Source organism: Cynara cardunculus, assembly GCF_001531365.2.
Source record: "Cynara cardunculus var. scolymus isolate 2C chromosome LG 2, CcrdV1, whole genome shotgun sequence".
Taxonomy (NCBI): Eukaryota; Viridiplantae; Streptophyta; class Magnoliopsida; order Asterales; family Asteraceae; genus Cynara; species Cynara cardunculus.
The window spans coordinates 3,411,399-3,423,563 of NC_037529.1; the positions used below are offsets into that span (position 1 = coordinate 3,411,399).

A 12,165-nucleotide genomic window follows, 5' to 3' on the forward strand; every position below is an offset into this window, starting at 1 on the left:
GTGGCGAGCGAAATGGTATCCAACTCAGTATTATTTGCTGACGTGGTTAGCAAATATGAATTTTTTAATCTAAAATTATTATTTTTTTCTAAAATTAGTGTTCAACCGTTACCCGTTACTTGAATGTTTAAACTTTACATCTTAGTATCAAAATAGAAGTTATGAAAGTACATTTCCCAAAATAGAAATAAGTACATTATTTTTTCATACAATTTACTTTAGTCTCTTGTTGGTAAACATTTACCCAGTAAAAAATATTTACTAACAATCCATTATAATGACTGAAAATGTTATCTCATAAGTTTTTGGTTGGTAAACATTTAATAAACAGTCTCTTAATTTTAATTTTAATTTACTAATTTAAATCATAATTAAAACAAATATAACCAAAATATATTTTCTGATTTCAATATTTAAAATTAGATAATCATATAAATAGTTAGTTAATTTTATATTCATTATTAAAAAAATCAATTTTTATTATAACAATTATTTATGTAATAAAAAATGATAATAACCATATTTAGAAGATATGAGATAAGGAAAGTTGGTTGCTTGCTCATAAAACAAAACATGATGATATGTCTGAGTGAAGTCAGAACAGATGGGCATGGGCTGCCTTGTGTTTCTGTTGCCTACTTTCTGACAATTGTGGGCTCCACTTATTGTCTTAATTTGCCAGGTCACCACTCCCACAATGCTGACATGGAATTTCTTTAATAGGAACAAATCTTAATCAAATTATTATTTTGATAACTATGATCTCTGATTTATTTGCTTCACTGGTGAACAAGATTCATGATGTAATCCCCCAAGTTTAAGGGTTAAATTTGAATAAAGAGAAATGCAAGGACCAAACATGTTAATTTATGATACATGAATGAGTAAATCGCTTTAGATTATGGGTTAAATTAGAAATTAAAGGTGTGAAAATATGTGAAACTTTTAGGTCATTTTTTAAAATAGTCTTTAAGAAAAAAAAGGTGATATTTCAATATATATACTGTAAAAATGGTTCAAGTATAGCTGATATGAGATTCTAACAAAGAGGATTTACGTTCAAAGCCAGAACTGCGGAAATGGGATGGCAACGTTTTCATGTGGAAGTTAAGGGCCGAGATTAAGGAGCGACATGATCAAGAAAGCATGACATTTGGATTTCGGTATTTTGGCAAACACAAAGTGACGATAGAGAACCAAATAATCAAAGACAAGCAAGAACACACAAAAGGAAGCAAAATTCATCTAATTTATTGTAACTGACTTCCTTTTTGGTGTCATATACTGTTTAAGAGTGTTTAGTATAAAATTGGTATAAACTTTGTAGTTAATAAAGTGAAGTATAGGTATAAATTGGAATTTTCATGGTTAGCGTATGTTCAGTAATCTAAAATTCTGAAATTCTGAAATAATTAATTAAGCGCCAAAGGCTGTTATCGATTACCAAAAAGAACGATTTCTAATTTCGAATATATTTTATGGATAAAACCCACAGTTTACAATTCCGATTTATTATACAGTTTGTTGTTATATGACATGTGTTAATGTCTCGTTCATGCATGGATGATATTTAAACATGACGCACATGTTTTACATGTATAGTTAGAATTTACAGTTACAATAATAAAATATTACATTTTCTTTGATAAATATGTTTACGATATTTGAAAGGTATATTTAGAATGCTAACATTAAATGTCGTAAGCGCTACACTAATGTTTTTGTGTATATACATTGAAAAGATCCAGCAAACTATATGAAGGCAAAGATAATGTGTGATAGAGTAAGAGGTCGTTTACCTAATGCTTACCCACGAAGTGCTTACTAGTAAGAATCAATACTTTAACTTAATTTACTACATAAAGTTTTAGTCTATTAAAACAACATTGTATGCAACAATTTATTTAGTAAGCACTTACCGGGGTAAGAGTCGTTGCTTTCACTGTGCAGCTAAATCTGCTTCTATATCCTCCTCTTATCTTAGGGGGTAATCAAGCCAGACATAAACCACCACCCTTTCGCATCCAATTGAGCCGATTGATCGAATGGCCTCATTGCTCTCACTCGGTAAGTCTCTCGGTCATTATCATCGTTACTACCGGGTAAGATCTTCAGTCTTTGTCATGTTCATCCTATAATATGAAAATGACCTGATAAACATTTACCAAGTAAGCGTTTAGTAAACGAGCCTTATGGCTATTAGAGAGTTAAGATGATTGTATGTCACGTTTAAGTAGTCTTTAACAATATACGATGGAGATATAATTACTGTACCGTTTTAAGTTTAGAACTCCTTAAATGGTTGTTGGATATACAGTTTCGTAGCGAGTAATCATGTATTTATTAAAACGTAAGTATTAGATGATTATAATCAGGTATTTTTGTGATTATGTGGTTTTAATCTTTAATTAATCAAGGGTAATCAACATCATCATTAGAATTTTCAAGTTGATGAAAACTTAAATTTCAAATGAAAATAAAGAATTAATGGAGTTGACTTTTCAAGAATATAATTAGCATTCATGATTTTTTTTTATTAATATAAAAAACTACCAATCATTAAATATAGTGTAACTCTAATTCATTTGAATATCTGACAAAATGAATGAGCCAAACAGGTTGAATAACATGTCAAAATGGTTTATATCGACCCGTCTTTATATTTGACTTCGTAAACAGTTAAAAATTTAATTTGAGGAAGATTACAGATATAGTGATCAGATAATGTACGACGTTGCAAACAGTCGAGTATATTATATTATTATGAATAACTTTTAAACCGTTCAACCCGTTTCATTCCTACCTATTTTTAAATTTCACGCATTTGGCCTCAGTTCAATAGAACAAAACGCATACCAGTCTACTTTTACATAAATTGGTGGAAACTGTTCCCTCTACCAAATGGTAATAATGTCACAAATCTTTAAATAGCACTGAATAGATAGGTTGCATAGAGGAGGCTGATTGAAGATACGAAGATTGAATAATTCGCTAAAAAGATAAATGATAAACTCGTGTAGGTTTAATGACATGCATGTAGATGTAGAAAACATAAACGCCATCATGACATAATTGGTTTTCAATAAGATGTGAATATAACTGTAACAGAGATTTAATATTCAATTTTGTTCAAACACCTGATCTTTCTTTATTTGTTAGGGTTTTATTTCATTTAACAAATGTTTACTTCTATTTTCATGTACGTTTTCTTTGGTTTAGTGGGTTGTTGCTCATCGCAGTTAGGGGTGCTCATGGGTCGAGTTTACTGGGTCGAAGACATTTGAACAGCCCAACCCAGTGCTTGCGTTTTGAAAAATCTTAACCCAACCAAACCCATCCCAGACAAAAGTGCAACCAACCAAACTCAAACCGTACGGGTTGGTCGGGCTGATACTTTAGTACATTAAAAATTCTTCTAACCTTAAATATGTTATTTCTCTACTCATAGTTTATTTTTCATCATAAACCATTTGATACAACTTATTCATATTTCTTACGTATATCACACTCAGTTATTTTTCTCAATTTACATATATAATTTCACAGTTACTGAACATATATACAAATAAGTTACATAAAGATGTCAATAGATTGAAAATATGTGTATATGAATTGCATACGTGATAGAGTAATTTCTAATGTATACATTAATAGAAAATTCAACAATCATATTAAATTCAATAAATAAAATGATATCAAATTCATCAGGTTGGGTTAGGTTCAAATAGTAGTAACCTAATATCAACTCATTACATACGTTTTGAAAATTTTACAACTCAATTACACATTGGTTTGCTTCGGGTTGAGTTATTTCGCGTTGGGTTGGGTTGATCGAGTTTTTTAACACCCCTACTTGCAGCGGGCTCCCTTTTCTGTTACAAATTATGTTGATTTTTTTCTTTAAAAAAAGTATCAAATAAATACACAATCAACAACATTAATGGGGTGTTTGGGATTGCTTATTTGAAACAACTTACGCTTTTCTACAAAAACACTTATCAACTTATTATAATTCAAAAGAATTTAACTTTTTCAAAAACTTCTTATTATCGGTTTGGCACTAGTACACGTTGTTTATCTAAACACTCAAAAGTGTTTATTACCGGTGTCACACCGAAATAAGTCAATAAGTTGTTTTTATAAGCAATTTCAAACACTCATCTTTTTTCTTAATTTATAGTTTATTTTAAGCAACAGAAAATTAATAATTTTAATCATTTTTAATAAATAACCGTTTTTTTAAACAATATTTTGTAACCACTCGATTTAATAGAAAATTATAGAATCTTGATGGATAAAAAAACATCTTATTATAATAATAAAATAACCAACAAAATCTCCAAGTTAATCTCATTTAATTATTATATAATATTAAATGAAAACCAATCAATATCTCCAACAAATCAATAATAATTGCGACATTAGAATAAAACCACGCCAAATCCTTTTCTTCATTTTAAGTACTTTTACTTTATAAATATTAATTCTTTATTTTTGGATTTTATATATCATAAAAATATAAAACAAGAAAAAAAAATTAGTAACCGTCGCTAAAAAAATTGTACAATAATACATCAATGATTTATGAATTGAATTTGCGTAAAAACAGTTTGAATAAATTTTGATTTCAAGTGGATTATTAATAAACATAGACATTTTTTTAAGACTCCAGATATTTCATCTGAGTCTTTAATGGTAATTTTACTAAATAAAACAAATGTCTATTTATCTTTTTCAAAAAATAATCAAAACTGGAAATGTATTCGATAAAATGGTTTAGTCAAGCTTTATTTACTCATGAAATTAAATTAACTAAACTAAATGATTGTTTTTGAATTAACTAAACTATCTGGCCATTCATATGATTTGGGTAAAATAACAAAAGATGTGGTAAATGAATGAAAATGTTCATTATTTAACTGAGATTTTTAACAGTATTAAGTTCAAGGGACCAGTTTCAAAGCGAAATATAAACCACAATCATCATAATTGTACTTAATGAAGTTTAGGAACATTATTTGTAGTTGAATGTATACTAGATGGACCAAAATTGTAGTTTACTCTTAGGGGGGTTTAACAACGCTTTATCTAGTAAGTATTTACCAAGTCACATTGGCTTATCAGGTGAATATGACAAAGATCAATAATTTCACATTCTAAGAGTAAGTTGATGACCGAGAGTCTTACCCGGTAACTAAGAATGACAACTCTTACCATACATAGTTGGCACTTATCGGGTAATTTGTTACATACAATGTCATTTTGATGGACTAAAATTTTACCAGATAGTAAGTGATAGTGTCGAATTTTACCAGTAAATACTTACTGAGTAAGAGATCGTTTACCAAACGATTACTCGGGTAAGTGCTTACCAAACCACAAAAACTTATCAGATAAATATGACAAAAACCAAAAATCTTGTCTGATAAGAGCAACAGCAAGGACCGAAAGTCTTACCTGATGAGTAAAGATGACGATTTTTACATGATCAACGATTATCGGATAAATTGTTGAATACGATACCGTTTGGTAAAGATGGCCTAAAAGTTTGATAAGGAGACGCTTATTTTAATTCAGAAAAATGGATTGGAGATTCAAAGGGCAGATTAAGAATAATAATTAAATAATAAACAAATAAAGAAGGGCCCCACACAAATAGCTGTCAAATACCCGACATTTATTCATGAAATATAGATGTTTCCGAACTTATAAGCACTCTCCATCTCATCACAATCGTATTCATCGAACTCCGATCTCATTTTCCGATTTCCGATGGATCCATGTCCATTTGTTCGTCTAATCATCGAGTCATTATCACTCAAACTCCCACTCGCCACCAAACCCGCCTCCTCCTCCTCCGGCATCCACTCCTCCGCCACTCCCTGCTTCTGCAAACTCCGAATCAAAAACTTCCCGCCGCAAACCGCCATCATCCCACTCTCCTCCGCCACCCATTCCGATCCCCACCCACCGGATTCCACCACCTCCGCCATCAATTTCCACCTCGACCCACCAGCCCTCCGCCGTCTCCAAGGCAAACCGATGCTCTTAACCGTCTCCGTCTACACCGGCGGGATGGGTCGCAGTTGCGGGTTTAACTGCGGAAAGGTGTTAGGTCGGGTCGCGGTGGTTATCAACATTGATGGGTCGGTTACTAAGCCCATTGTGTTTCAGAACGGTTGGATGAAGCTCGGAAATGAAGCCGATAAACCGGCGGCGAGTTTGCATTTGAAGGTCCGAACCGAACCGGATCCACGGTTTTTGTTTCAGTTCGGTGGTGAACCGGAATGTAGTCCCGTTGTCTTTCAAATTCAGGGGAATATCCGGCAGCCGGTTTTTAGTTGCAAGTTTAGCGCCGACCGAAACTCAAGATCGCGGTTAGTAGACTCCTCCATGATTAATTTAGTCGTCTCTTAGCTGTACCGGTTCATTTGAACCGGTGGTCCACATATTTTCCAACTAATTTCCAAATTCCTATAGAAAATAGTCAAAAGCTTTTTATATCAATTGTTAAACATATTTAATATTAATTTCGAAAAATAAATATTATTTTTTGTTTTTACAAACATTATATATTTCAAATAACTATATTGTTAAATTTAGTTCAATGTCTAAACATATTTTTTTACAACGTAATCTTGTATTTTGTTAAAAGAAAGTAACCGTCAAACATATTAAAAATTATATCTTAAGTGGCCAGAATGATTAATAGACTCTCATGATATAGTGCAAAATGAAATATAATTATTTGACAATTGTGTATAATGAAATTAAGGTTCTTAATGGTTAAGAGAGATCCATGATACAAAATTATTCGGAGGGTTTTAGAACCATTAAGAGACATGTTTTTTTTGTCAAACATGATTCACTTCTTAACGGTTCAGATGTTACCTCTTAAGAGAATCTCTAATAGCTAATTTATTTTATCAATTTTATTATTTATTAAAATATTTAATAAAATATTATTTCTGTTTATTCAACATTTATTTTTAATATTAAATAAAATAATTTTTTTTATTTTAGTATAGATGTCAGGGGTGTTTGGAATTGCTTTTTGAAACAACTTATACTTTTCTACAAAGTATTTATCAACTTATTATAAGTTAGAATGATTTAATTTATTCAAAAACTCTTTATTACTGGTTTGACACTGGTATAAGTTTTTTATCCAAACACTCAAAAGTACTTATTATCGGTGTCACATCAAAATAAGTCAATAAGTTATTTTTATAAATAATCTCAAACATTCCTTTAAAGTAAAAATATTGTTAAATCTTCGGAATCTTTATTTTAACCTAAATGATGAAGATGCTTTTTAAAAAACTTTAAGTTATAAGATTGGGTTTATTTTAATTAAAATATATTTAGAGTACATAATTGGGATAATTATAATGCAAAAGAGAGATTCTCCCTTGAATTTAGGTATAATTGAATCACTTAATAATTGCTTGTCTCACATTGCTTTCCCTTTAAGATAAGAGAGTTTTTTCAATCTCTATGCATCTTCTATTCGGTTAAGTTAAAGAAAATATATGAAGCAGGAGATTTTACTGTAGGACTTCTTTAACAGATGATGGCAAAAAAGGAATAAACCAATAAAATCAATGTTAATGTATTGTTTTAATTGATGTTTTTTTTTCCATATATACATACACACACACACATATGCATAATCATATAAAGGAGAATGATCGTGTGAGAAAGGATAAAAAATAATCTGAACCCTTGATCACCTTTAATCTCAAACCCACTTATGAATCGTGGTCATCAAAACCCAACTCATCATTTACAAACTCAATGCTTTGTATAAACTTACGGAACAATTTTCATGTGTTGTGTTACATATGAAACAACATGTATTGTGTTGTGTTGTTCATATGTAAAACGTGGAACGTTTACTGTATAAATAATATAATATTACACGCGTTGTCTTATTGCATAAAAACGGGTTTATAGCTTTATATGAATATTATTGGATTTATAAAATAATGAGACTACATATACTTATTTATTTGTATAAGACTTAATCATTTGAGAACTTCAAAAATTGTTAGATATGTGAGAACTTCTACCTTAAGGTTTTGTTCACATGATTTTTATGTCTAAATATAGTATTTTAATGTATTGATTAATATATTGTTTCATATGTATTCGATTTACAATGTGAAATTTTTTTATGTGTATTTTTTGTTTCACAAACATATAAAAAATGTTCACATTATAAACCGAATACATGTCAAATATATATATATATATATATATATATATATATATATATATTTGTTGATGTTGGCTAATAAAAGATACCCCAACTGTCAAAGACAAGCACCAGCATGATTATTTTCCATGTGCTCTGGATTTTGGTGTCAGTTCAATGCTCTTTGGTTTATTAACTTAACTACCATCTCTTAACTATTCTTGTTTGACTTTTTTGCATTCCGTCCTTTGACTTTGACTAGTCTTATTATTAATCATTCAAATTAATGTCACAATGATTTGTTTTTTTTTTTTTTTTATGTAATTTCCACTTCATCTCCATGTAGGAAGTAATAGTTTGTGTAAATAATCCTGATGTCTTTCTTCTTCGTTTGATTTTCAGTTCTCTTCCATCAGATTTTACCATGAACAATATAAACAGAGGGTGGATGACAACGTTTTCCGGTGGAAAAGAAAAAACTGGGAGGGAGCGAAAAGGGTGGATGATCGTGGTCCATGATCTCTCTGGATCATCCATTGCGGCCGCTTCCATGATCACACCGTTTGTCCCTTCTCAAGGCTCAGACCGTGTTTCGCGGTCAAACCCAGGGGCCTGGCTTATCCTTCGACCCCATGGTGCTTCAATTAGTAATTGGAAGCCGTGGGGGCGACTTGAAGCTTGGCGTGAAAGGGGACCCGTTGACGGGTTAGGTTATAAATTTGAACTTGTTACCAACTCTGGTATGACAAGTGGGATTCCCATTTCCGAAGGCACTATGAATATTAAAAAAGGCGGCAAATTTTGTATCGACGAGACTTTAAAAGATTCGAGAGCAAGTCCGTTGTCGAACATCAAAGGGTTTGTAATGAGTTCGAGCGTTGAAGGCGAAGGGAAAACGAGTAAGCCAATGGTGCAAGTGGGTGTGCAACACGTGACGTGTATGGCTGATGCTGCTCTTTTTGTTGCGCTTTCGGCCGCAATCGATCTCAGTATGGATGCTTGCAAGCTCTTTTCTCGTAAGCTGAGGAAAGAGTTCCTGCAAGACGAACAAGATTTTATGTCGTAAAAATTTAAACTTTTCTTCTGATTTTGAAACGAAAAATTCTTTCTTTTTTCACCTAAAAATTTAATCTTATGCAATGATAACCAATCAAGTCAGTGAATCGAATTTGGATTGAGCATGCCAATTCTTTATCTCATGCTTTAAAAAAAATTACGAACGGTTTGAATTCTTTCTTTAATTTAAATTCAATTTGGATCGGGATGATGATTGTGACGTTAAGATTTGAGGATAATATTGTATAGACAAAGGATTTGTTTATTTTTCTTTTAGAAAATTATGTACATTTCGTGATCTGTTATTGAACAAATGTCTTATTGGATTAAGTTCTTTCTTGCAATGTTCGTTTTTCAGAACAGTGAATTGGGATTTATGTCGAGTTCGAATAGGGTCATAAAGTTGATTATGGAGTAAACCCATATTAGCCATTTGAGCGTATTCGATTTTTTCATATTATTCAAACCGATCTCAAAATCTAAAACCAAATAAGATAACGTAAACGTTAAGTTAAGTTAAAAAAGGCCATTCATTTACATACGTTTAGGAACATAGGTCAAATACAAAAAAATTTATCTTCACGAATTTATTGAAACCATATTTGCATCACAAGTCTATTAAGAACTACAAAAAAAGGAAAACCTAAACATCAGTGCTATTCGCTCGGTCCCTCCATTGACAAGCATATTCGACCATTGACCATTCATAGACACAACAAGAACATCAAGTTGTTCGGATGCCAACGAGCGAATGGCCACTTTGGCCCAAACGTCCATCTGTGTCGGCCGTATTTCCACGTCCTACATCCAGGAGGCGACCACTTTTCGATAGGGCGGTGATGATGGTGGGTTACAACTATACATCGTCAAAAGTGTATGTGGGAGGGGCGTACTTTTTATGGGACGGACAATGATTAGAAAAAAAGCTATTCCATCTAACCGAGGGTCGTTACTTTGTAATAATGGTGTATCCCTTCAGTGTTGCTTTATGATCATTTCCAGAAATTTTTTTGTTGAAATATTTAGATTTGAAAAGAAAACAATTAAGCTAAAAAGGTCTATTTACGTGTCAAAAGATGGACAAACGGTGAAAAGACAAAAATACCATTTTTTTAACGCATGAAATATGATTTATACACATGATATATTAATACTACTGATATAACTAGAAGTAGGGGTGCTCACGGCCCGGGTTGATCGGTTTGGAGTCGTTTTAACAACCCAACCCAATGTTGGCGGTTTGAAAATTTTCAACCCAACCCAACCCAAACAAAAGATCAACCCAACCCAACCCAACCCGTTCGGGTTGATCGGGTTCATCGGGTTTTTGATCACTCCTAAAGGAATATTGTCGCAGACAGTTCTTGCAATTGGAGTTAGGAACAAAAAAGTGCAATTAGCCAGACATTCAGTTACCTGTATTTTTGCAATCGTCTTTGCATCCAGAAATTTTTGAGCAGCAGGCCATAAACATTTCTTGAAGGTAGGGCCGGCATTGACGATGAACATGCGATGTAGTGTCTGTCAGTAAACATGGAAGTCCATTATAAACAAGAACAACCGGTAATTTGGAAAATAAAGGCTATAGGAGATTAGGAGTTATTTACCTCTGGGTAGTAATTACTGTCAACCTTTGCCATGGCCCCAAGAAGACTTGCCGCAGTTGGATTATATATTAATAGTTCTCAGCAAACCTCCCCTCCCCATCCAACTTGCTCATAAGTATACTCTCATATATACTTGCCACAGCTAGTATGGTTACCGAGGGAAACAATTGTGGTCACATATCATATTATCAAATCAAGTGGTTCACATACCAAGCCTTGTGCATCCAAAATTGTGGTTCACATACCAAGCCTTAGCTTCAACAGAACTTTAAAAAACTTTAAGATGTACAGATATGTTAGTCTATGAATACACATAGTAGAACTCACATTGAGAATATCACTTCCTGCCAGGCAAGTAGACATTACACATAGTAGAACTGACATCTGAGTGTCAATATGTGCACTGATTACTGATGATGGATAATTACAAAGGTCAATTGTTTATTACTTACTTTTTCAACAGAACAAGATTTGTAACATATACATTTGTTCCAATAATTGTGCTAGAATAGAACACTCCTAATATCCCTTTAAACAGTTCATTTCAGACACATAATGTTGATAATTAAGGAATGACGAGCCTAGTGCTTGCAGTAAATCGAAGGTGTTGTGTTACCTTATCTGTGTAAATCGAAGGCTGTGTCCATGTATAGCAAGGCTATCTCGAACTCTCGATGTTGCTGTCCGAACCGAAGGCTGTGTCGATCCTATCGAAGGCTGTGTCGATGTTGCTGTCCGAACCGAAGGCAGTCTCGAACTCTCGAACTCGAAGCCTCTGCTCTCGGCCGAACACGAAGCCTCTGCTCTCGGCCGAACTCGAAGCCTCTGCTCTCGAAGGCTGTGTGTGTCGAATCGAAGGTTGTGTGTGTGTCGAACTCGAAGCCTCTGCTCTCGACCGCTGCTAGCCTGCTACTCGAACTCGACTGTATTAGGATTTAGGGTTAGGGAGTTTTGTTTAGGAAGGAGGCAAGGAGGAGGAGGAGCACTGGGTCTGGACTCTGGAAGTGGAAAATGATGGACGCAGTCACGCAAGTCACCCAATGGCATTGGGCCAATGCTATCCAGTATCCCGTGTATTTTACTTTTGGGCTTCCAATCGGGTCATCGGGTTGGGTCGGTTTTCATTGGGCCTAAACCGATTTCAACCCAATAGAGTCGGGTTACTTAATTTTTTAATCAATCAACCTTCGGGTTACCTCGGGTTCGTTTTTTTTTATAAAAATCGGGTTGGGTTGATCGGGTTCATCGGGTTTTTGAGCACCCCTAACTAGAAGTGTATCAAATAATGATAATCCAACCCCGAAT

General features: G+C 33.2%; 1 protein-coding gene across 1 annotated transcript; it reads left to right on the forward strand.

Annotated features, from left to right (window-relative positions):
• The first annotated feature begins 5,772 nt into the window (after positions 1-5,772).
• Positions 5,773-9,541, forward strand: LOC112507570. The gene is made up of 2 exons (XM_025112212.1): positions 5,773-6,377; positions 8,600-9,541. The coding sequence occupies exons 1-2, from the start codon at positions 5,773-5,775 to the stop codon at positions 9,261-9,263; spliced, it is 1,269 nt and encodes a 422-aa protein (XP_024967980.1). The 3' UTR covers positions 9,264-9,541.
• Positions 9,542-12,165: the final 2,624 nt, after the last annotated feature.